The sequence below is a fragment of the Penicillium mononematosum genome (assembly GCF_028829835.1).
Source record: "Penicillium mononematosum strain IBT 11891 chromosome Unknown utg000005l:1.0-9366267.0:1.0-9372171.0, whole genome shotgun sequence".
In the NCBI taxonomy this organism is placed as follows: Eukaryota; Fungi; Ascomycota; class Eurotiomycetes; order Eurotiales; family Aspergillaceae; genus Penicillium; species Penicillium mononematosum.
Genome location: NW_026643275.1, coordinates 5,154,854 through 5,178,503, shown reverse-complemented (window position 1 = coordinate 5,178,503; position 23,650 = coordinate 5,154,854). Strand labels below are relative to the sequence as shown.

Below are 23,650 nucleotides of genomic sequence, written 5' to 3'. Positions count from 1 at the left end.
CAAGATGAGCCCACACCTTGCCATCTAGATCAAATGACAATATCACACAAATCTCCCGTTAAATCATAGCTCCGTAAATGGCTCAACCATTAATACAAATGTAGCATAATCATAATCTTAATCTTCAAAGAAGTTCAGGACTGCGCGGATACCCTTGGAGCCCAGGCCATGGGTCGGGTAGGAGATGTACAGCGGATCCTCGGTGGCGCCGAGCTTAGCACGGAATTCACTCTTGCGTACAAGATGGAACTGTTTAGCAAGGGCTTCGTAGGTGTGCTCCAGCATCTTGACCTTGGTTCCGCGCATGTTGTGGCCAGCGGTGAGCTGGGCAGTGGCGCCAGCGCCAAATGTGAGGCCCTTGACGCCGCTCTTGGCGGCGGTCTGGATTGCATGCGTGACAATGTATTCGATAACACCGTTCGGTGCGCCAGGGAAATCAAAACTGTATTTGACTTGCATACCGTGGGCAGGGGATAGCATAGCCAAAGCGACAAATGCACAGACGACGCCGTTCTTGTCCAGAGCATAGAAGTACCAACGGTGTTCGGAGTCGCACCATGGGCGGATCTGGGAGAGGTGCACTTGCGTGCCCTTGCGGTTGGACAGCCAGTCGCTGATACGCTCGTCAATCTTCTTGCGGATATCGTCTGGTACCATTTCGCCTTGGTTCATAGAGACCAGCTTAATGCCTTCACTTTCGGCGCGGCGCAGCTTGCGTGCAATCTCGCCGTCAGAAGCGGCTTGGTTGCGCGACGGGTCGACGCGCTCTTCGGCGATACAGGACAAACTGCGCCAGCCTAGTCGCTCGCCAAGAATAGTCTCAACCTCAGGTGAGCAGAGAATCCACACGGGCTTGAACTTGGTTTCCCGGCGTAGCCACTGCAAAAATAGCGTGATTGTGCGTGCGTACTGCTTGGGGTCGCAGGCCGGGTTACCGGGAATGATTGCAAAGTTGGAGGAGCTAGGCACGTAGGCGACTGCCGCACCAGTGCCCATGTCACGCCAGATCTTGAAGCGGTCGTCAAACCAGGAGGTTGATGTGGCATCGCCGTAGTTAGCGACCAGATGTTCAAGAGGCTGCAGCTCACTGGGGTCCGAAGCTGCCCGAGCCTTGTGCTCACGGTGCCACGGCGGTTCAATGGTCGATGATTCTGGGTGTCGGAGCTGTTCAGAAACAGGCTTTGCTGGCAAACTCTTGGGGTCGCGAGGGAACATTGACGTCAACCGGATGTTGCCCAGCTTAAGGATAAGCATCACGATACGTTCCAGGCCAACTCCGGCGCCAGCGTGGGGGGGCACCCCAACGGAAGCCCTCAAGATACTCCTCCATATCGTCCGGGTTGATGCCCACACGACGCATGTTTTCCTCGAGCATATGGGCATCGTGGATACGTTGCCCACCCGAGACAATCTCTTGGCCACGAATAAACATGTCAAATGAGTTCGTATACCTGTCGTCTTCGGCATCAGGCATCGTATAGAAGGGACGTGCACTGCGAGGGAATTTGTCAAGGACATAATAATCGGTGCCATATTGCTCCTTGACAAGCTCACCCAGGCGAATCTCATCACGGGTACCCAGGTCCTCGTCTAGAGGTAGCTGCTCGCCGTCTTCATTCAACCAGCCCGAGTCGTTCAGCATCTTGATACCGTCGGCAAAACGGATAATCGGTGTCTTTTCCAGCCATACGACATCTTCAGAGGGAAACTGGCATTTGACGAGCTCAACCTCACGGCGGTGTTTGGTGTAGAGACCCTTGAGGATATTTTTGATCACGGCATCAAGGGTTTCAAGCATCTCGTGGTAGTGTTCCTCAATAGCCATCTCAAGATCCAACCCAGTGTATTCTGTAAGATGACGGTGGGTATTGGAGTTTTCGGCACGGAAAACAGCACCAATCTCGTAGACGCGACCGAAATCAGCAGCGATAGCCATCTGCTTCGCCAATTGAGGAGACTGAGCGAGGAATGCAGGGCGGCCGAAATAGTTGACCTGGAAGACACTCGCTCCAGACTCGGTAGCGGCGCCTTGCAGCTTTGGAGTACGGATTTCGACAAATTCGCGGTCGTCAAGGGCAGCGCGGAACAGATTACATGTTGCGGCTTGAATACGGAAGATGGATTGCGAGGTTGAAGTGCGAAGGTCGAGGATCCGGTTGGCCAAACGTGTCCGGTCAGGGACATGGTTGCGGCGGCCCTCGGCCTTTTCTTCTTCGTTGGTCCGAATCTCTGCCTCGTAGACACTGAAGGGGACAGGTTCCTCGCGGCGAACCTGGAGGTGAACCGAGTCAATGACCAGCTCGACATCATGAATCGAGCAGCCCAAAACTGGAACCTCAGGCTTTTGTATGGTGCCGCGGACCATGACAAAAGAGCCAACCCGGAGGTGCTCCACCCACTGGATCATGGCGATAGACGATATCCCCTCCCGTTCATGCAACACACCCTGGAAGGTAGCTAGCTGCTGGCGGAATACGAGGAACACTAATTTGGCGCTCAATCGACGGATAACGTGTAGTCTTGCGCTGAAAAACACTTGCTGTCCCTCCATGGCAAGAGTTATGTCATCGATCCGAGTCCGCAATTCTCGTGTTCGAGTGGCAGACTGCATTAAGGGAAGCTCGCCATACCGAGCTTTCATCTCTGCGGTCTCCTCAGCTGCGGCTTTGGCAACCTCCTCTTCCTTGCGGCGGTGGTCGCTCTCGGAGAACATCTCCTCGCTGAGACGACTGCGCTCGCTTCGACGGTGCTGACGCACCAACCGCTTTTGTTGGTTTTTGCTCAAGCCACCGGTAGAGGAGTCGTCGGAGACATCGTCAGACGAAGAGACATACTCACTCTTATCACGTAGGAAGTTGCCGAGGATGCTGCGACGAGGGGATGTGGGGGAACCGGACCGAGATTGGGCGGTACGAGCTTTGGATGGCAAGGCAGAGCGAACGTTGGAACCAGAGGAGTCATCCTCACCTCCCAAGTGTCCTCTAATGGCCTTGGAGAGGGCACGTTTGATCGACATAGTGTAGTTTCTATGAGGAAGAGAGAAAGAGAAGGTGGGAGGGAGTTTGTATATGAAGGCAGAGGTGGGGGCCCGGAACGGGCGATTGATTTCCAATGGTTCCAAACCTTCCTTGGAAGGTGAAGAGTCCGACAACAAAACAGGAATTGCCCTGGATAATTAGACTTGAATATAATTGAATAGAGTAGGTTTGAAAGAATTAAGAGAAATCAAAATAAATATGGAATGTAGACCTGCCAAGGTGTAAAGTACCAAGATGTAGGTAGGTAGGTAGGAGGTGTGATGACATCATCAACCAAGAAACCCTGATTTTCTTGGTATGGAGCCCTGGAGATAACTTGAACTCCATTGCTTCCGTTGATCACGTACTTTATTTTCATTACTCCGATTTGTCTTTTGTCTCTTTTGTCTCTCATTTCTTATTCCCCTTCCTCTGACCATATTCTTCGTTCTTCCCTCAATCTCAAATATTCCACCTGGTTTTACGGTTTTACCCCCGTCTGATCATCGTCGCCTTCCGGGTCCATCCGAAGCACATGTCTGGCCAGTAGGACGAACGTTACTTCACACCACAGCAACATGGCCTCGTCTCGTTGGTGGCTCTATGTGCAGGCCATCTTTTGGCGCTTCCTGATGCGCATCGGCATGTTCCTACATGAGATCGGCCCTCCCCGACCACCCCGACCGTTATTCACCCGTACCGTCACTTCCGACGACCATTGCCATCCCGTCGTACTCCACTTTTACTGTCCGCCAAATTATCACGAACAACGAAGGCTAGGCCATCGTTTCCCCGTCGCCGTCAACTTCCACGGAGGCGGTTTCACACTCGGCGCCGCTACGGATGATTCTCGCTGGGCGAAAATAGTGCTGGACACTGTCGGGGCCGTAATGGTGAGCGTCGCGTACCGACGAGCCCCCGAACACCCATTCCCGCGGCAGTAGACGACGGAGTCGAGGCACTACTATATCTGGCAAGACATGCCGGCGAACTGGGGTTAGATGTGAGCCGCGTGGCGCTGAGCGGGTTCTCGGCAGGCGGAAACTTGGCTGTCACGGTGCCCTTGCGACTGCGTGGTAGAGTATCCACGGAAGTGAAGGAACACCTGGGTCGGGCGGAATCTACACAAAATCTTCTCAACCAGGTCAGCGATCTCAACATTGTTGCTGTCTTCGCTTGGTACCCGATTCTGGACTTTGAAGAATCTCGCGATCACCGTCGTGCTATGAGTCTGATGCCGGATAAGACCCTCCCTGCATTTTTCACTACCCTCTTCGATGAGGCCTATCTTCCTAATTTGGAAGATCGTGTCTCCCCCTACGCTTCTCCCATCCACGCATCTGACCGTGTCCTGGCTGAAGCTCTTCCCGCGACGTGTTTTTATTTATCTGCGAGTGGGATATGTTGATGAAGGAGGGCCAATCCTTCGTTCGCCGCTTAGAGAGCCTCGGTAAACGCCCCCGTGCCATGCTAATCGAGAAAGCCCGACATGCGTGGGATAAGTCACCCAATCCGTGGCGGGACCAAAACAGCGTGGACATCTTATACCGCGATGCCTGTGCTGATATGAAGGCTATCTTCGACCGGTGATTGGTTCTCTTGACTTTCCATGTATTATTCTTAGCTTCTTAGCATTAGGGGACTTGACTTTGGCGTTTGAACCACTGGCATCCATAGCGTTGTTTTTATATGATTATTTCACCGTCACTTTATCAGCCTGATCATATTGTATGCATATAGCGTAGATGTAGCCGTCTCTCTAGTAGTAGCAATATCGAATTGACTCATATCTGCGCCAGCAAAGCTGCACACCGCTGAGCGGAGTTTTTTGTGTCCACGAAAGACACGCTGGGACGATTATCCAGACCGATTTCAACAAGGGTCGAAGCTGAAAAGAATGTTAACACAAATCATCTCCATCGGACCCCTGTGAACTCACCTTCAGGATTATAAATTGGCCATCCCAGGGCTTCCAATCCGCGTTGGGGATCAGCAATGAATGACCCCCAAGCCGAACGCATCTGATCCTGCAGCTGGCGCTGGGCATCAGACTCATCAATACCAGTAATCTCAGCAGAAGCTCCAAAAATCATATTAAACTCGACCCCATGGTATGCTCCACTAGTGGGGTAAAGACGGGTATTCTCCCAGTCTGCGTTGTATTGGAATCGCCAAACTGGTGTATGTCGGCGACTCCGGTGTGCTGCTTCGAGATTGGATGGACAGAAGAACGTTTGCATATTGAAGTCATTCCACTGTTTGTCTGTCAATGTCGATCCCTGGGCGTAGCTCGCGATCTTGTAGAATCCTGCTTCATTGGCGTTGTGCCCGACCAGATAGGGCTGTTTGTGGGAAGGCGCTGGTTAGCAGCTACACACATGTAGATCCATTCAGTACGTTCGAGATTTAGCAATGTCCACTCACTACGCGGGCGAATTTCCCTTGCTGCGAAAGAAGAGGTGTAGTTCTCAAAAACAGTCACGTCGTCCACAGTTGGCTGGAAAGCCGGTGCCTTCCTCGCAGGGTTTGTAGTCGGAACCTTCAGTGCACTAGCAGCGGCGAGAATGGCACTCGCGTTCTGCTTCCTCATGCACGGCAGGACATCCCCTGAAGATCCACAGCCTAACTGGGCAGACACAGTATACCAATGCTTTGCTGCGGTTGTCTTATTGTTTGTCGGGAAGCTGATGGCCGTACCGGAATGCGAGATTAGCCCGGCAACTAGAGGTTCGGACTGGTAGGCGTATGCCCAATAATCGACGGAAGCACTTCCGCAGGACTGGCCAGATATAGTTATGCGGTCTGGGTCGCCCCCGAATCCGTGGATATTTTGTTTTACCCATTCAACGGCCAAACGTTGGTCTAGAAGACCAAGGTTGGGAGGGTGTCCAGGTAGACCAGGAAACCCGAAGATGTTCATGCGGTAGTTGACCGCCACGACGATTACATCCTCTGCATCAGCAAATCCGCCGCCATAATAAAAAGGGGTATCGGTCGTGCCACTTGTCCATCCTATATCATGGATCAGAAACATGGGCAGATACAAGTAAGAAGCAAAAAGCAAAAACCTACGACCACCGTAAAAATTGACATAGACGGGCTTGAGCTTATTTGAGTCTGGCTTTGACCAGACATTCAGAGTCAAGCAATCTTCACTTTGAGTATTGTTATTGATAGCCGCGAAGGCCTTGAAGATGCTGTCAAATTGCGGAGTTTTGTTGGGATAGTCGACCAGCTTCGACACCGAGTACATGCAGTCTCTGTATATTTCTGTTAACCGAGAATGTATGCATTACCTCAGATAGTACTCACTTCCCCTAGATTATAGTAATGTCAGAACTCCATATTGAGATTTCATGCATGGGATGTAAGGGATAAGACGAGATCATACATATTCCGAGGCTACGTGGACACCCCTGGTCGTGTAGGGTTGGGGCGGTGCGAATCGCAATTGGTCGACCGGTGCCTGCGCGTAAGGAACCCCCAGCCATTCTGTGACCCCGGGATTCTTCGATGCCTCGTGGCCTTGAATGACTCCATTCGACCCGACATGGACCTGTCGTGCTACGGCAACTGCCGCCAAGGCCAGCCATGTTACCTTCATGATTCGCTCTTGAAAGAGACCCCTAATTGAGTTGAAGAGACAAAAGCAAAGGAAATGTCGGAAACTAACTAACGCATCTAATATAGCGTCGATAGGGCTAAGTGGGGCTAGCATACTCTGTAGCCTGTAGAACCCAGCCATATTCGTTCTGCCGTGATTTAATTTAGGACTACCCTGTTCTCGCCTTGTAACCTAACAAGCTAATGGCCATTCGGGGTTTAGATTACTTGGCAAGGACCGGCTCCTGTCTCAAGTTCATAACAAATCTATTTGGCCCCCTAATGGGGCCGTCCGAGGTCACATCGAATGCCTAGTAGCGGCACGGAAGCCTTTAATGCTTGATCTCATAAACGAAAAAAGAAAAGCTCTCTCCCCTAGCGACATACTAATTAAATGCACTTAGGCAATGGATCTTTCTGATTCAATTCGATTTCCATTGACCTGACAATGTTATCCAAAGTATGACATTCTATGGCCAAACAACCGACGGTATCCCGGATAGAGGCCATTTGGCACGGTTACATTAGCTTGGAACACTAGCTCCTCTAACGACGTGGCTAGTATATGAGACTTCAACGTTTTATCCAAAATGACTGAACATTGTCTTACAAGCATCTAGCTGAAGACTAAACCCAAATTTCTTTGAAAAGAGGGGGCGAAGCGCCTTCTCGGACCAAAGGTGTATTTAGACTAAAACCAAGCTGCGAGACCATGCACAGATTTTATCTATGCCGCATTTGCACGATCGAACATTCCATAAACGCTTTGGGCCCATCGGGTCTGAAGCGAACTGAATCGGGTAATATTGAGGTCATCACCAATGTTACCTATGTCATGTATACGTCGAGTGTTCCTCATCTGGCGCCAAAAGCAGCCAATATGACTGGATTATGACGGACTGTTAAGGTTAAAGGATGAGTCAAGGAATTAGACTGGCTTTGAATTATATCTCCACCATCGTGAAACATAGCTACCAGACGAAGCCGAACAAGATGGTAGGCACTAAAAAGCTCCCAAGAATGCCCCGAGGCTTCCGATTATGGTATGATCGATTAATCCATATGGTCCATCATTCCGAGTCCGAAATCCCCGCCCCTGTTGTTGCGCATATCGAGCAGCCTTTCTCCCCTGGTCTCCCACATCTAAACCCCTCCGATATGACCTTACCTCAAACAGAGAAGGCTTTTAATATAAAGCAGGCGGATGGCTATCAGAGTTGGCAGTTTCCTTCAATAAATGTTCCTCTTCCGGCTGAATTTGGTAATTGCTATCACTTCCCTAGGCGTTATGGGAGTGTTCTAATTATGATTAGATCTCTGGCTTAAAAAATATGATGAGTTGACCGAGCTTTCTGTCTTCACGGGAGCAAAGTCCCGGGTTCGGGTAGACGCTTTGATAGTGGCGGTATACCGCAGCCTATCAGACCAAGGACTACTCCAAACCCCTACCGGCACTCGAGTGACTTTGGCTCTAGAGAGTCCTTTGGAGTGGGGGCCTGTCCTCCACCAAAATGTCCCACATACGTGTATTGGGACGGCAGATTACAGTCTCCTTTTTGGAGAGAAGGACCACATGGCCTGCCATTTAGTTATTATCGAAGCTAAGAGACGCGGCAGTTTCCCAGATCAGGGCCAAATCCTCGCCTATATGGCGATGGTACAAGCCAATAGAAGATCAAGGGGCCAGACAAATTGGACGGTTTGGGGGGCCCTGACAGACGGCTGGGTCTTCCATTTTTACCAGCTAAACATGGAGGGAGAGTGGTCAGTCCTGCCATTACAGACCAAGAGAGAAGGCTGGCAAGCTATTGCCAGCATGTTTGGGTCCATCGTCCTACATGCACAACAGGCATGCAACTCCCCCCTTCGACTTAAGTCTGTCCTCAGACCAAGCGCCTACCTCAAAAAAACGGAAATCAGCTGCTTCTACGGCGCCTAGAATCGGTTCCCTTCAGATGGCACCAATGGAGGAGTTCATGAGCGAGTTCGAGGATGCTCTAGACGTTGACGCTTAAATCCTTGTGCAGAGTTGGGCATTTTTTATTTTTAGCTAGCTTCAGTTTGATCCCAACATTATCCTTAATTGAACTCAATCTGAATTCGGTTGGGACGACCTTTTCCTCATCATCGCCCTCGCGGCATCTGTCATGACAACAACGGCTATCGTTTGGATAAGTCAAGATAACATATGCGTTTTGACGCGAATATGGTGACTTATCTAGTCCCAATAAGCTGACATCCAATTCCCAGCTGTGGTGCATGGTTATGGCAGGAAGAAAGCTGATATGGGAAAGGATATACATATAGCTTTTAAGGTATGTGTGCAATGATATCGATAGTATTATTGCTCGTTCAAAATTCTCATAGTCGGGCAGTGGTTCTTTGTTGCGCAGATTCCCTATAAGGTTGCTCTTGGATTTACGAAAGCTTCTATCGTCCTCCTTTACCTCCGGATATTTATTACAAAGTCTTTCCAACGCGTGGGAAAGGCTTTTCTGATTATCATCGTCGCATGGACAGTCGCATCAGTCCTCGTCACAATTTTTCAGTGTATCCCCATCGAAGCTTCTTGGGACCATGATATCAAGACCAAACAGTGTGTGGATAGAGATAGCTGGTGGTATGCATTTGCAGGAATTAACACGGTTACCGATATTTCCATCGCCATTCTCCCCATTCCCCCAGTTCGCCACCTGAAGCTTTCGAAGCGCGACAGAATTGGACTGGGCTTTGTTTTCGGAGTCGGGACATTGTATGTTTTCGTCTCATCCCCTCTTGCCTTCACGTTGACCAAGATTCTAATGTGTGATAATCATGAATACATGTAGTGTCTGTGTCACCAGTATAATCCGTACAGTTGCAGTATCTCAAACGTCGACTGGCTTAGACCAGAGCTGTGAGTATCTCTGGAAGTCCCTAAAGAGAGGAATCAGAGAACAACTGCTAACAAGGTTTTGATGTAGGGGATTTCATCCCTCGCTCAATCTGGACACTCGTTGAGTGCAATACGGGAATAATCTGTGCATGCCTCCCTATGATGCGCCGGCCGCTAAGTTTTGTGTTTCCATCGCTTTTCAGAGGCTCTTCTCAAAATGAACCAGAAAACCTTCGCTATGTTCCCATTGAACTAAGGTATACGAAGCACCAACGGCCTGCGCGAAGGAGTCAAAGCCAAGAAAACATTCTACAATCGGATGTGCGAGGCGGAGTGACTTCGGTCGAGGAACAATATAATCACATCTGTGTTACGACAGAGATTCAGCAAAACGTCGCAAACGGAAATAGGAACTTGAAGGGACACCATTTGTCATAATATATTTTCGGTTTCATCCAAGAAATGTAATCGCATGGTAAAAGCTGGTATCTCCATATAAGCTGATATAGGCTTTTCAAGGACCGGGCCGTACTATCATGTCGATCACATCTCTTGGTTACATAAACCACACATTACTACCTACCTAGGTAAGCTGCTATAGGATTAAATAGACGGTCAGGGTCTCGACTGGCAGAATATATAGAGAATTTGAAGAATTAAGAATGAAATAGCACCTGGGCAGCCCTGGAGAAAATCAGACATTAAGTAATCAACTAAGTTCCAAGGTTTCAACCTATATGGAGAATTGGCGTGATATCGGTATATTGTACAACATATATTCAGGCGTGACCTGGAATTAATATTCATATTAATAAAAGATGAGAATGAGGCACTACAATAGACTGCGGAGCCTTGGTTGGCATTCAGGATAACAGAAACGAAGTAATCCGACTTCTTGGCCCCGGGGTATTCCCCCAAGGTGCATCCAGCATATAGCGAGGTAAGCTTGTACTTACCTAGGTACTACCTAACCATTCTTCTTCTCAACAAAACTATTCATCTTTCCGATCTAGCTGCCCTCTTCTCCTTTCTTTTTTCTTTTTTTTTTTTTTTTTTTTTGGCGCATTGGCCTCGCAGACTCATTCCCGTTCTCCACTTGCTTCCCCACACTGTGACTGGTCACTTTCTGGTCCAGTACTCCAAAGATGTATAAAACATCATTATCTCTCCTTTTTATATGTGGTAGGCATTTTTAAATTATAGGAAGAATAAAGATACCCTATTTTACCTTGCTGTTTTGACCTTTTAGTATCCTGGTTTTCGCAGTAAAATCTTCGTATTGTGAGCATATTAAGACCCGGCTTCTGTTAGCGTACCCTCCTAAATTTGGATGTGCGTAACTAGCGCCAGGATCTTCGAAGTGAAGGATTTGTTCCTGCGGCTCGATGTTGTAGATGGATGTTTTCTTCCTCCTTTTCCTTTTCAACAGGATTGTAAGGATTCCTTACCCACCTGCTTCAATATCCCTTATCTCGCCATGGTGCCCCGTACACTTCTCCACCTCTTAATATTTGTCTACCTAGTCGTAGCAGACAAGACCTGCTACTTCCCTGGCGGAGATGTTGCGATCGACGATGTCCCTTGTTTCTCAGGTGATGCAGACTCACCATGTTGCTCCAAAAACTCGCTTTGCCTCAGCAATGGGTTTTGCTGATGGACTCTCACAACCATATGCGCTGAGTCGAGGTAGCTGCACCAATAAAAACTGGCCAGCAAATGGCGCATGCGACGATAAGTGTTCTGGTGGTAAGCAGATCTCATAAATTCAAATTCCCACCAAAAGCTAACAGCCATTTTTCTGACTGCAGCTACCGAGAGGCGCAACTCAGGGTGCGCGCTGCCGCTTTATCGCTATATCGACAAAAAACCTTACTATTGCGCCGACTCGGTCACAGTCAATTCAACGGGCGACACCGCTTGTCTCGCAGGTTCTCCCTTTACGCTCGATAACGCAGAGTTGATTACAGACAAGGCTGCGCTCGCCAATTACACTTCTAGTGAGACTGGCTCGAACTCCACATCAAATTCAAACACAACGTTAAGCGGCGATGCGAAGAAGGGCAATGATGTTGCGATCGGAGCCGGTGTAGGAGTCCCCCTAGGAGTGCTGCTTCTCACCGCGCTGGCCTGGGCGCTATTCGAACGGAGAAAACGTCTCTCTATTCAGGCTATGGTGGAGGGACTCCAATCCCAGGTTGCGGAAACGGCGGCATACCGAAATATGCAGGGACAGACACCGGTTTATAGTCCTCCCAGTGAACTCTCGGCTTATAAACCGCCCCAGGAGCTGGAGACTACCCATTGACGGCGGTGCGTGGCCATCATCATAGTCTTTTCGGTCTGACATAGAAGGACGGGTGGACGGTTGAAGGGAGCTCGGGGATTCATATGATCATGTTAAATGTTGGCTTTCAGCGGGTGCAATCAAGTTTCCCAGCGGGTCAGGGACAGAAGCAAAAAGGGCTGGATGTTCTAGGCATTGAGTTTACTATTACTCTATATTTATATGTAACTAGTAAGCTGCTATAGGGTTAAATATAAATTTATAGTATCGAGAAGTAGAATGTAGAGAATTGAAGTATAGGGAATGGAGTATAAGAAGGTTTAGGTATTGAGAATTCAAATATTAATGAGAATCAAATCTGTGATATTGGTGCATTCAAATGTATAGAATAGTCAATAGTCATATTAATCAACTACAAGGCACACACTGGCTAGAGACTGCTGTAGAGCCTGGGCTGGCATTCAGGATATCGCAGAAGCAAGAAAAGCATGCCGACTTCTTGATGATCCGCGAGGGGTGTGCGGCATGGCACCGGCCAACCAAATGTTGCCTACATAAAAGACCATTTCCTTACCTTGGAATCGAATACATTTCCCTGATCAATGTCATGTTAAGTGAGGATGAACGGTGACGAAATAGTGGAGCTGGTATCTTTTCCGGGCCTGGAATCAAGCTTTTTGGCTTGACAGCCCGAGAATCGTTTACAACATAAAAAGCGATCATGACATTCCAGACTGATTATTCTAACTTTTTCTAGTTTTCTTTGCTGTGTCTTTCTTACGCAAGTCTAATTCATTTTTCTTTGTTATTTTTGGCATCGTTGTTGCGATGGCGTCCTTAAGGGAACCTGGTCGGGATGTCGGAGTGAAAGGTATGATAAAGGTTTGAGAGATCGTTAAAAAGTAATAAGGCTAATATAGTGATAGATACCGTGGAAACTCCCGAACGCGAACAACCAGGAGGCACCGAAGAAAAAAGAAGCAAGAATGATGGCATGGGCAACATCCCCTCATATAGTTTGGCGGGCTCGGGCGCCCAGAATCCAAACAACAACCGAGGATATGCAGATGAAGAGTACAAGCAGTACAACCCCCAGTATGGCAAAAGCGACGATGAACCGACCTGGAGTTTGGCTCAGCCACTCCCTCATATTGTCCGGCCTGGCATGCGTCATGGCGCCTTGCCAGAGGATCGAAGGGAAGATGAAGGCGACATGAAAGAGAACGGCCAGGATCTAGCGCAGGCGGATGAGGTTCGGAAACAGCAGTCGGTGGAAAGGCGAGTGAAGAGGGTCAACGATCCCAAAGAAGACGGCTTTTTCAATACTTGGTCGAAAATTCGTCACTATCTTCGTGAGCCGCTGGCCGAATGGCTCGGGGTGAGTTCTCGATATGGCCGAAGAAATCTAACAATGGATCTGCTAATAATTATCTTTCGCAGACAACTATGGCAATGACAATCGGTCTCTGCGCCACCTTATCGAACTTCACTTCCTCTAGCCAAGCCGGGTCATACCCTGCTCAAAGTGTCGCCTGGGGCTTTGGATTCATGGCCGCCATCTACACTACTGGTGGTATGTCTGGTGGACAGTTAAACCCAGCCATCACAATCTCGCTGTCTGTATTTCGTGGATTCCCGGCGCGTCGATGTGTTATCTACATCGCTGCGCAACTTCTGGGTGCTATCACCGCGGGGGGTATATCATACGCGCTCTACCATGACGCCATTGTTGAAGTCGCGAACTTGGCCAAAGTACCTCAAAATGCAAGCGTCGCCGCTCAGGCTCTCCTCACCTTACCTAAACCATTCGTCCGCCCTGCGACTGCGTTCTTCACTGAGTTTGTGGGCAGCGCAATCCTAGTTGGTTCTATTCTCGCTCTGGGAGATGACACAAATGCACCCCCAGGGGCGGGAATGCAGGCCTTTATTATCGGGATTATCATTTCGATTGTGATCCTTGCACTTGGGTATAATACTGGAGGGTATGTGTCCAAAGTTACTTCCCAACTCCAAACGCATTTGAAACTAACTGTTGGTCTCTTTATAGTTGTTTCAACTGCGCCAGAGACTTCGGACCGCGACTTGTTGCCCTTATGGCTGGATGGGGTGGGCAGATATTCCGAGAATACCATGCATGGTGGATTTGGGGTCCATGGGTTGCAGATATCACCGGTGCATTGTTTGGTGCCTTGCTCTACGACATGGCTATCTTTACTGGTGGCGAGAGTCCAGTCAATTACCCCCCACGGAGGCGAAAGCGGGCGTACCGCGTGAGAGCTTTGAATCTTCGGAAGAAACTTCGTGTTGGGAAAAGAAAGGTCCCCGATCTTGAGCATTCAGTTGCGGAGACCGAGCGCTGAGCTATATATTTTGTATAGATGGGTAACTATCACTTCGTATTATTAGTGTGTATTTTGAATATTTTGATGAGTCCAGCACATCGCTCCCATGCAAACCGATATCCAATCCCCTCCAAGCAACTGTTGTTTTGATCGAGTGTTTGAATAGCTGATTGGGACAAGCCAAAACGACAAGTCATTGATTTGCTGGCTTTCCTCCAATCTCTGAAGAGAGTCAACAAGGCTTTGGCGGCTGCGCGCAGCAGCTTCAAGCGGGAGAAGTGGTGGACGATACTGCCGTCTGGAAGACTGCTCATAATGGAAGATGAAGAAGAGGCATCTTTTTCAGTGTCTTCCTTGATTGTCTCCTTTCCCGTCTTAGTGTTGTAGTGGGCTGTTGAACCTAAGATGACGAAGAGTTGGTTCGGGAATGGGGTTCAAGAAGGGCAGATGTCATTTTCGGGCTCGAAACATCCGCGCCTGTAGAGTCACTAATTATAAGGGCATGTAAGCTATGAATTAAGCTAAGCTTTTGTGCTCCCGGTACATTCAAATACTAATCAAACAAAATATGTATGATCTACGCCGATGTAAGCACAGTTGCAGATCAGATATCCCTTGCATACCTGAGGGTTCTTAGCCCGCCACAACGGGAGTATAAATCGCAGGCGATCATTCTTCAGATAACGCGAATAATTAGGGACCTCCTCGACGCCATTTCCCTTCACCATATTGCAAGCGTACTCCCAGCCAAAAGAAACCACCGACGCGATGCCTGACTCTCCCGACATAGAAGAGGCCAATCCTTTATTGCTCGAATCAGAAGATGAATATCGCAGTAGTCTCGAGTACTCACAAGACACGGCGGACTTCGACAGAAAAGGGGACCCAGAAAATCCACTCGAGTGGCCTGGCTCCTACAAATGGGGGGTCGTGGCCTTGCTATCCTTCATGGGCTTCACAGTGTACGTATCGAAAGCCCTGCAGAAATACCTGCTTGAAGCTAATTATATCCAGCACATTCACATGCATCTCGCTAGCCCCTATAGCCGGTCATGTCGTTGATGATCTCAACGGTAGCAAAGGGGCTAAATCTGCCACCGTTATGCTCGTCACAATATGGGAGCTAGGCGAGGCAGTAGGCCCCCTTTTCATCGCTCCGCTATCTGAGATATTTGGGCGCTATCGCCTCTACCTAACTATGAACACGATGTTCATTGTGGCTATCCTGTTCGCCGCTTTATCGCCCAGTACAGAACTGCTTATCGTCTCACGCGCTCTAACGGGAATTTCGGTAGCGTCCAACGTGCTGAGCCCTGCCATTATTGGTGACATGTTCGTCCCTGAGCAAAGGGGCACTGCGCTTACTCTGATAATGTTCACTCCCCTCATTGGTGGTACCTTGGGTCCAATTATTAGCGGTGCTGTCTTGCAGACTCTAGGATGGCGCGCTATCATTTGGATTAGCGTTGTGATGGCCAGCATTTGCCAGATCTTGTTCTTAACCTTCTTCCAAGAAACATATAAGGTCCAGATCCTGCGCCGGAGGGCGGCTCGGCTAAGTCTTGAAATCGGGGGGTTCGAGAAGAAAAAGCGTCCTACGGTGGACATGGCCAGCTTGGGACACTCGATCATGCGCCCGGTGGTGGTTCTACTCAACTCGAGTGTTCTGGTGGCTCTCTTGCTGTTTGGGTCTTACATGTTCTCACATTTCTACATTGTATCCACAACACTTCCTGAGATTTTGGAAGATATTTATGGACTGTCGCCGACTGAAACAGGTCTTGTTTTCATTGCAAATGGTGAGTTTGCTGCAGTTGCCCTCTGATGCCTTGGATGGACTAACGAGTTATTTTAGCCATTGGCACCATCATCAGTTTTATAATATCGAAAGTCCTATTGGATAAAATATACGTCAAGCTCCGCGCGCGAAATCACGGAGATGGTCTGCCCGAATACCGCCTACCTCTCAGTATCATTGGAGCCTTGACCCTCCCCCCTGCGGTGATTCTGTATGGATGGTGCGCTGAATACAGGCTACCGTTATGTGTGCTTGTCTTCTCGATGGTTTGGCTTCGTGCTTCTGTGATGCTGGCTTCCTCGCCTTTGACGGCGTACATTGTGGACGCGTGTGGGATTTATTCGGCATCTGCAATGGCTGGTCTCATATCAATGAGATGCTTAGCTGGGGCGTTCTTGCCGCTTTCAGTATCGCGTCTGACTGAGAGGCTTGGGTACGGGGGAGGCTTTTCTATGCTCGGAGGTCTCGGCCTGGTCTTTGCTCTCATTCCTACATTGGTTTTCCACTATGGTGCACAGTGGCGACAGCGTTCTCGGTATACAGCAAGTAATTCGTGATTCTTTCCATCGATACGCTATGACAAGGCGCAGCAGAATGTGAGGGCACCGCTTCTTGGCAACGGCGTCTTGGTATTGAAAATATCTTGGTCGACTCAGAATGCAATAATAATTTATGTCCCAGGAAGTGCCCACCGAATGAGGTATTCGTGCATATGAATATCGAATGCAACAAATCGAGGGTAGTGTGGAATTTTTAAACACACAGGTCAAAATTGGTCCCTTACGCCTGTCTCCTGCTCCTCACTCAATCTCTTCTCATTCAAGGTCGTCCACCATTCATGCGATGGGTCTTTGCTCGGTCCAGATTCATCCCATGGCTTCGGGCTCAGGATGTAATGTACATTCTTAACATTCTCATCGCGCCATATGGCGTCATGGACACCTTCCCACCGTAGGGTTTTGAGTGCGTTGTAAATATACGGGAGTGCAACCCAGCGACCATAAAATAGATCACCGAGAAGGGACTGATCAGCAAAATCATAACTGGATGTTGTAGAAGTCGCGAGCTGTCCAAGAATTTTGTCGTAGATTGCTTGAGCTGGGCTCACCACCTGTAGGCCCCCATTGGGTATTCCAAGTCCTGCAATGGGTGAAGCACCGGTTGTTTGCGCAACGTCAGGATTGTCATGCTGCGTACTATAGGCACAATTGGCCGGAACCCTTCAAATTCTCGAATTAGCATGTAAATCGCGCTTGAATGGTTCTCAAAGTCTGTGAGGGGAGAGGCTGGTCTTACCAGTCTGTTGGATAGTGAGCTTTATGAAGCGGATTGCAGGTGCAAGCATGGCTAGCGGCAAAAACTCGATTCCCGTTTCCAGCCATTTCCGGCGTATCCAAGTCGATATCCATTAATTCATCCATATTTTGGAGGACCAGCATGTCACTATCGAGTTGCACGACACGGTCATATTCAACGAGTGAGAAAGGCGTGAGTTTGCTCCAACAGTCGTAAAATCGTACATCGTTGGTGTAGTCCTTCGGTACTGACGGAAGGAGATACGGTACATGCCGCTTCAAGATATTTCGGGAATCAAGTGCTTTGTGGCCCTCGGCGGGGAAGGAGTCCGTGTAGAGAACGACAAGCGGATACTTTGACCCCACCTTCCTGAGAGAGTACTCAAGAGTCAAAAGCCCAGAGAGGTACGCAGTATTTGTTATGAGCGTGGTCCAAACTGAGAATTGTTATCAGGCTGAAGACATTGAGTTCCAGATTGCCCTGTCGATCCGTACCTTTCGAGGCATGTGGTTTGAGGTTATTCTCGCCCATGATTTTGATGGTCGCGCTAGGACTGCTAGGACTGCGTTCTTTTTTTAGCTTGACAGGCGATTGACGCGCGTGAGAAATCGGAACTCACATCTGGCAATTGAAATTAGCTGTTGCACTTGGGTAGAAGAGGAAGGAGATTCGTAATGCCCTGAGACCTCGGGAGTGACACGAAGCGCGTAAGCGCGTTGTGGGGTAGGTGACAGGAGTCCGGTATCGGTTGCCCAATGAGGGGCAACCTCACCTCCACAATTAGCCCTGGAGCCCTGGAGGTCTTGCTACATTTATAATCAGAGGGCTTTCTCTCCATTCCAAGGTTACTGTACCTACCTAAGTAGGTAGTATCCTATATGAGTCATATCCTCATATAGTGAGGCTAGAGGATGTATATAATCTCTCGCTCCTCACAAGCTCGCCAGATATTGAACCACCATATTACATTCAGCTCTTATGACTAGCAAGGGAAATCTAATACAACCTTGGAAGTTTTTCCTCATCTAGCTTAAGGAAATGGCAGGCTCTACGCTTAGTTTCGATACGCCCGAGTCGCTCAGCCCTCTTCTATGCCGAACAGATAGTGATCCTCGACCTGTTGTTATGATGACTTGCGGAATGGCAGGTAAGTGAAGCAAAATTCTAGGGGCAAGCTTTTGGTGAATAGCTAATGGGGAATTTATTACTAGGCTCTGGGAAGTCATCGCTTTCTAAATGGGTATTATCGAATCACCCATCCTTCAAACGGCTCTCAATCGACTCTTTCATATACACCAAATACGGGCTGTATGGTGTTGATTATCCAGAAGACAAATACAACGACTATCAAAATGAGGCTGAGAGGGCTCTCCGAAATGAATTAGTGCAGCTGCTTCGACAGGGCTCTCAGGATGCAATCCTAGATTTGTCTTTCGCGTTTCGAGAATCTAGAAATGAATGGAAGGACCTGATTGAAAATTCTGGGGGACGTTGGGTACTTGCGTATCTTGATGTCGATGTTGACGAGTTGCGACGGCGGGTCACTGCCAGGAACCAACTGGTCGTCAAAGACAGCGATTCAGCTTTTTTTGTGACGAATGAGATCCTCGAGAGTTTCATTGCTGGCTTTGAGAGACCGATCGGGGAGGGAGAAGTTATTTTACGTCTCCATAATAAATTTAATACAGGCACCGATCTATAAATTTCAGCGCCTAAGCGAGATACCTTGATCTATCACCTTCGTCAAGGCTGGCAGAAAGATGTCCCAATACAATCTTAGTATTGTTTAGGGGCTTTGGGAATTAAAGAGAGTAAAGGTAAATCTGATTTCGAATATCACTGTAACCAAGCTTCATCTAAGCCATCTTTTACCAAATCAATGATATCATCGCACCTATCAACATCTGCACGATGCGCGCAATGCAGCCAATCGCAAAGCCAAGCAGAAAGAGGAATACCGTAATACCAAGCACCAACCATGGCACTGAGCAAGGCAGCTTATCAACCATCATATATCTTGAAGGTTATAGGCCGAGCGTATGTTAACGAAGTGTAGAAGGCCGCTTAGGCAATGGCAGCAACCCTGGAAGAAAGTTGTGTTATAATGATGAGAAGGATAATAGTTTAAACAAGGGAAGGAGCACCCACTTGTGTTCTCAAAATCGCCTAGATCTGGATAGTGTGTTCTTTCCTTGTTGTCGAACTTTCTGGATACAGTTCTCGGGGAGTTCCTGTTGGTCAGGCAAGTTGAATGACAGTAAAGGGAAGAGCGAATGGTATTCCTGCAGACTAGTTCCTGCCAAAATCAAGCCCGCTATGTGCTTTCCTATTTTATCTATGCACATATGCAATGGTGATGATTAACTACACCGTGTCTCCGAGTCCCTTTTGGTAAATACAGTACTCAGGATGATCGCATGTTTACATATGTAAGAATCTAACTTTATGTCCATGTGGCACGGCATCCATCCATGGATGGATTGATTCCTTTATTTTATGCACTTTTCACTCTCAAGGTGAATTTCCGATGTAGTCAATAAGTGAAATAATGGCGGCTATCTGCCCCTGTGAGTCCGTTCGTAATTCCACTGAGTTTATAAGTGTGCATCGAGCGAGCTGAAACACGGAGGTTTTAGGGTTTAGTTGTTTAACCGCCGCTAGGCTTGATGTACATTGATGTACATTGATGTGGAAGGTGGGGGAAGAAGTGACTGGATATCTCTGGGCGCACTTGCATTAGATTAGCGCCTCGTTTAGTGATCAAACACATAACCCGTGGACCGGTCTAAATTTAGGTCCCCTGCTTTACTTATTGCAATATAATAACCTTGGAATGAAACTGCCGGTAGAAAGCTGAGTACAGCATCATATTTATTCATAACAGCCCAAACAGCAACAATCTAATAACGTCCCATTTACCTCCCCTTCGTTTCAGGAAGCGGATTGTGCGTCAAATTGTATTCCATTCATCTCTGCGGATTTCGAGTCAATCAGCCAACAACGCAATGGACGTTTCATCTTCAATTGCTACTTGGCTTTCTTTAGCTGTAACATTCGTCGGTCTTGGATCTATCGCTACTCGGTTCGGCGCTATTGTCGATCGGACAGATGAATTCCGTGACGTGCGGGGCATGCGGCATTTAGGTAGCTGGTGGCACCGACAACCCCATATACCATGGTATCATATTGTCAAACCACCCCCTATTGGGCCTGTTATCAGCGCAAACCTCTTGCGCGGGCTCTGCGGTAACAATCTGGTATATGTCAGTCGCTTGCCATTATCATCACATCCAGTGGGCCAGGCAGCATGGTCGGTGCTACTTGCAGTCATTCACCCAGGTTCTCAAACCAACAACCAGCACAAATCATCGGGAAAACTCTCAACTCATGGTACTGTGGGGTTTGACCACATAGTCACTATTAATAACGAGCCTTTCCAGCCCCCTCCAAGCGAAAGCTGGGCTGACATGCCTCTTCGTCCTCTTACGAGGCACAAGTTGACCACTTGCACTGTGATTTCGCGTGCAACCCTTATAACACTATTCTGCATAACGAATGCGCGACCGGTATTCTGGTACAGCAGCGCTTCTGGCCATCGAGCTGCCTACGCATCCTACTGCGGACAATGGCGAGTGGAATGGCCCATTGGAGACCTTGCACGTGCGTACTTTTGTGCGCATGATTCTCACACATTATTGAAGGACCCATACCCGGCAAGGTTTCAGCAGAGAGTCGACAAGTGTTTACAGATGCTGGCTGGGGTGATTGAATCACACTCGTCAAATACATTCAAGTGTGCTTTTCCAGGACGCAAATCATCCGGAAAATGGATTCTTGAATATGCACCCAAAGGATTTGGCGGCGCACACGGCGGAAGACATCTTTACAACATGCTCGGTGGCAAAGTGAGCGAGGTGGACTTTTTGGCCATGAAAGCGATCAATGCAGAACTAGAATCATCAGAAGACATGGTAGCTCTTAACTTACCCAACAAAGACTCTGGTGTGCGCGACGTGACATTGTACGTCCCCAAGCAAGAAGCGGCCGTTCTCAATGAAGCCTTGGATAAACTTCCTTGGACATTCCTGTCATGGTCGATTCATCGAGGGCTACGCGATATCCTCGTTGCTTTTGCAAAGGAAAGGATGGACCGCTACCGAAATTGTTTGGCAGAGACACTCCGTCTTGCGGTAGCAAAATGGCCGGAAAGATTGGAAGCCAGAGGATGGGACCCGCGTTTTGTGAGGGAAGATATGGCAGCTATGGCAGCAAGTGCTGTTATGGCGGGCCAGGGGAATTCAGGAGATGTCGTCAGAATTGTGACTGAAATAGCAGCGGTTTTATCGGGCGGTCCAGTCTCAGCTCTTGATGAGACGAGGTTTTGGAGAGATACAGCTCCCATATCTGATTCTCCAATCCTTGACCCGATGACCGTTATCGCTCTTGTCAAGTGCTTCGTCTTGGAGTGGAGTAATGATTTGAACTATCAGATGTACCACGATTTCCCTATAGAGATGTACCTAGGATGAGCAGGTACAACTCTTCGATAGCCCAAATATTTTGTCCTTAATGTACTTCCCATGAATTATGGATAGCGACTTTCCTCCTTAGTACATATGTACTCGAGCTGAACGCGACCCTTTGAAATGCCCTTGTGGGGATCTCGGCGTCTCGGGAGCCGATGGATGCCGAGACCACGATCCGTGGAACGGAGTCTTAAGGCCGAATATGTTTTTGTCGAGATATACCTACCTAGGTATATATCATGGCAGAAGAGTGTTGAAGGCCACATCCATGGGCATCGATGAATAGAAAAGAAAAATAACAGACAGAACCAATTCCGAGAATAGAAAGAAATCCGATCAGAAGTCAGACATTCCAGACCTCCACAAAACAACCTCAAAACACTAGTGCAAATAAAGAGAATGGATTCAACTCCAGGGCTATAGGTGGAGATTAATCTGCCAAGCTTATTCAGCCAATCGAAGCGACCACTTTCAATTTCCCAAGTGATCTAGTGGGTGAACTGGGACTTTGAGGGTCCTTATAAAATGAGGTCTCACTTAAAAATAGAGTGTTTTTTTTTTAAAAAAAGAAAGAAAGAAAAAGAAAAAGAAAAAGAAAAAGATCAGGGGAAAGCAATATCGATGAAAGTCTTAGTCTCTCAGCCTTAACCCACCAAGCCCATGGCGCTTGATAGCGTTGTGTATTATTCCTCTTAAATCCTCTCTTCTTCGTATACACCGTCGCTATGCTCGCTCAGGGGCGGACATTCACCAGATTCTCAACGACAAGCATATTCATCCTACTATGTCTCTTCTTCATCCTCTATTACCACCCAATGAGACAAGCGACACCAGAAGGCCCCTCCACATATGATCCCTCCAGAGAAGGTCTCCAACCGGCATCACCGCGGATCCCAGAGAAGATCTGGTACAAAGTTGGCCCGAAAGGCTTGAGCGACCAGTCACACGAATGGCTGGACGATTGTCTCCACAAAAACCCAGCCCATCGCGCGCAGATCATGACCGACGACACGGGCGATCAATACGTGCAACAAAACTACCGCGATCGTCCCGATATCGTCGACGCCTACCTTTCTCTCACGGTGCCGATCCTGAAAGCAGATTTCCTGCGCTACCTGCTTCTTTTCGCGGAAGGCGGCATCTGGGCCGATCTCGATGTCTCGTGTGGTGATGTACCCATTAGAGAATGGATCCCTGAGACGCTGCGCGCTAAGGCTGGTCTTGTTGTTGGGTGGGAGTTTGATGTTGGCTGGGGAGAGAATTTTATTCGGCAGTTTGAGAGTTGGACGATTATGGCGGCGCCGGGTTCGCCGCATCTGTTGATGGTTATAGATGATATTATGGATGGGATTCGTCAGAAGACGGAGGAGTATCGGGTTCCGATCTCTGAGTTGACTCTGGATATGACGGGGGATGTGATTGACTTTACGGGGCCGAGGCGGTTGACTAGTGGGGTATTGAAGAGCTTGGAATTGGCTCGCAATGAGACGATCGATATGGCGAGTATCTCGAACCTTTTAGAGCCCGTTTTGCTCGATGATGTTTTGATCTTGCCGGGGTATTCGTTCGCTGCGTCAGCGAATCATTACGGCAACGAGAATGTGACTGGTCCTTCATTAGTCCAACATCATTATGCCGGCAGCTGGAAGAACCATAATGGTGGTGAGGCGTGACTTAACGCTGTGTATTGTTTTATGAATTTTCCCTTTATACTCCCTAGACGTCGCCCTTAGCGCTTTCCTCTATCGCATGTATTAAATACCCTTCCCTCCCTTAGTAGCTCGAAATATAGAGAGCCCGTATAAAAGCCTGACGTTCCAACGACGACCCTTTGCGGTGGCATCTAGGTAGCTTGCAAGCACGTTTGGTCGTCGGGGACACGTAGATCGAAAATGGGCTCCTCAGCAAT

At 48.5% G+C, this 23,650-nt stretch overlaps 13 protein-coding genes across 13 annotated transcripts; 9 read left to right on the top strand and 4 right to left on the bottom strand.

Moving 5' to 3' along the window:
- Window positions 1–117: 117 nt before the first annotated feature.
- On the bottom strand, window positions 118–3,016 carry erdS (aspartyl-tRNA synthetase, cytoplasmic; the record flags this gene model as incomplete). Its single annotated transcript, XM_057296902.1, has 2 exons — window positions 118–1,151; window positions 1,300–3,016. 2 exons carry the CDS (start codon window positions 3,014–3,016, stop codon window positions 118–120), a joined length of 2,751 nt encoding a protein of 916 aa, XP_057144784.1.
- Window positions 3,017–3,595: 579 nt separating this feature from the next.
- N7519_010128 (uncharacterized protein) lies at window positions 3,596–4,607 on the top strand (the record flags this gene model as incomplete). The annotated part of the gene is made up of 3 exons (XM_057296901.1): window positions 3,596–3,957; window positions 3,996–4,411; window positions 4,459–4,607. 3 exons carry the CDS (start codon window positions 3,596–3,598, stop codon window positions 4,605–4,607), a joined length of 927 nt encoding a protein of 308 aa, XP_057144783.1.
- A 194-nt stretch (window positions 4,608–4,801) lies between these two features.
- N7519_010127 (CAZyme family CE10) lies at window positions 4,802–6,270 on the bottom strand (the record flags this gene model as incomplete). Its single annotated transcript, XM_057296900.1, has 4 exons — window positions 4,802–4,905; window positions 4,957–5,376; window positions 5,442–6,029; window positions 6,090–6,270. The coding sequence occupies 4 exons, from the start codon at window positions 6,268–6,270 to the stop codon at window positions 4,802–4,804; spliced, it is 1,293 nt and encodes a 430-aa protein (XP_057144782.1).
- Window positions 6,271–6,402: 132 nt separating this feature from the next.
- N7519_010126 (CAZyme family CE10) lies at window positions 6,403–6,621 on the bottom strand (the record flags this gene model as incomplete). Its single annotated transcript, XM_057296899.1, has 1 exon — window positions 6,403–6,621. The coding sequence occupies one exon, from the start codon at window positions 6,619–6,621 to the stop codon at window positions 6,403–6,405; it is 219 nt and encodes a 72-aa protein (XP_057144781.1).
- Window positions 6,622–7,682: 1,061 nt separating this feature from the next.
- N7519_010125 (uncharacterized protein) lies at window positions 7,683–8,635 on the top strand (the record flags this gene model as incomplete). Its single annotated transcript, XM_057296898.1, has 3 exons — window positions 7,683–7,881; window positions 7,934–8,495; window positions 8,560–8,635. 3 exons carry the CDS (start codon window positions 7,683–7,685, stop codon window positions 8,633–8,635), a joined length of 837 nt encoding a protein of 278 aa, XP_057144780.1.
- A 132-nt stretch (window positions 8,636–8,767) lies between these two features.
- Window positions 8,768–9,448, top strand: N7519_010124 (uncharacterized protein; the record flags this gene model as incomplete). The annotated part of the gene is made up of 3 exons (XM_057296897.1): window positions 8,768–8,795; window positions 8,871–8,935; window positions 8,960–9,448. 3 exons carry the CDS (start codon window positions 8,768–8,770, stop codon window positions 9,446–9,448), a joined length of 582 nt encoding a protein of 193 aa, XP_057144779.1.
- Window positions 9,449–11,135: 1,687 nt separating this feature from the next.
- N7519_010123 (uncharacterized protein) lies at window positions 11,136–11,800 on the top strand (the record flags this gene model as incomplete). Its single annotated transcript, XM_057296896.1, has 2 exons — window positions 11,136–11,241; window positions 11,304–11,800. The coding sequence occupies 2 exons, from the start codon at window positions 11,136–11,138 to the stop codon at window positions 11,798–11,800; spliced, it is 603 nt and encodes a 200-aa protein (XP_057144778.1).
- Window positions 11,801–12,607: 807 nt separating this feature from the next.
- Window positions 12,608–14,139, top strand: N7519_010122 (MIP/aquaporin family protein; the record flags this gene model as incomplete). The annotated part of the gene is made up of 4 exons (XM_057296895.1): window positions 12,608–12,650; window positions 12,706–13,157; window positions 13,220–13,761; window positions 13,827–14,139. The coding sequence occupies 4 exons, from the start codon at window positions 12,608–12,610 to the stop codon at window positions 14,137–14,139; spliced, it is 1,350 nt and encodes a 449-aa protein (XP_057144777.1).
- A 750-nt stretch (window positions 14,140–14,889) lies between these two features.
- Window positions 14,890–16,476, top strand: N7519_010121 (uncharacterized protein; the record flags this gene model as incomplete). Its single annotated transcript, XM_057296894.1, has 3 exons — window positions 14,890–15,083; window positions 15,136–15,920; window positions 15,977–16,476. The coding sequence occupies 3 exons, from the start codon at window positions 14,890–14,892 to the stop codon at window positions 16,474–16,476; spliced, it is 1,479 nt and encodes a 492-aa protein (XP_057144776.1).
- Window positions 16,477–16,685: 209 nt separating this feature from the next.
- Window positions 16,686–17,746, bottom strand: N7519_010120 (glycosyltransferase family 8 protein; the record flags this gene model as incomplete). Its single annotated transcript, XM_057296893.1, has 3 exons — window positions 16,686–17,139; window positions 17,216–17,651; window positions 17,710–17,746. 3 exons carry the CDS (start codon window positions 17,744–17,746, stop codon window positions 16,686–16,688), a joined length of 927 nt encoding a protein of 308 aa, XP_057144775.1.
- Window positions 17,747–18,253: 507 nt separating this feature from the next.
- N7519_010119 (P-loop nucleotide/nucleoside kinase family protein) lies at window positions 18,254–18,917 on the top strand (the record flags this gene model as incomplete). The annotated part of the gene is made up of 2 exons (XM_057296892.1): window positions 18,254–18,362; window positions 18,427–18,917. 2 exons carry the CDS (start codon window positions 18,254–18,256, stop codon window positions 18,915–18,917), a joined length of 600 nt encoding a protein of 199 aa, XP_057144774.1.
- A 1,303-nt stretch (window positions 18,918–20,220) lies between these two features.
- On the top strand, window positions 20,221–21,744 carry N7519_010118 (uncharacterized protein; the record flags this gene model as incomplete). Its single annotated transcript, XM_057296891.1, has 1 exon — window positions 20,221–21,744. One exon carries the CDS (start codon window positions 20,221–20,223, stop codon window positions 21,742–21,744), a length of 1,524 nt encoding a protein of 507 aa, XP_057144773.1.
- Window positions 21,745–22,466: 722 nt separating this feature from the next.
- Window positions 22,467–23,414, top strand: N7519_010117 (glycosyltransferase family 32 protein; the record flags this gene model as incomplete). The annotated part of the gene is made up of 1 exon (XM_057296890.1): window positions 22,467–23,414. The coding sequence occupies one exon, from the start codon at window positions 22,467–22,469 to the stop codon at window positions 23,412–23,414; it is 948 nt and encodes a 315-aa protein (XP_057144772.1).
- Between the last annotated feature and the right edge of the window lie 236 nt (window positions 23,415–23,650).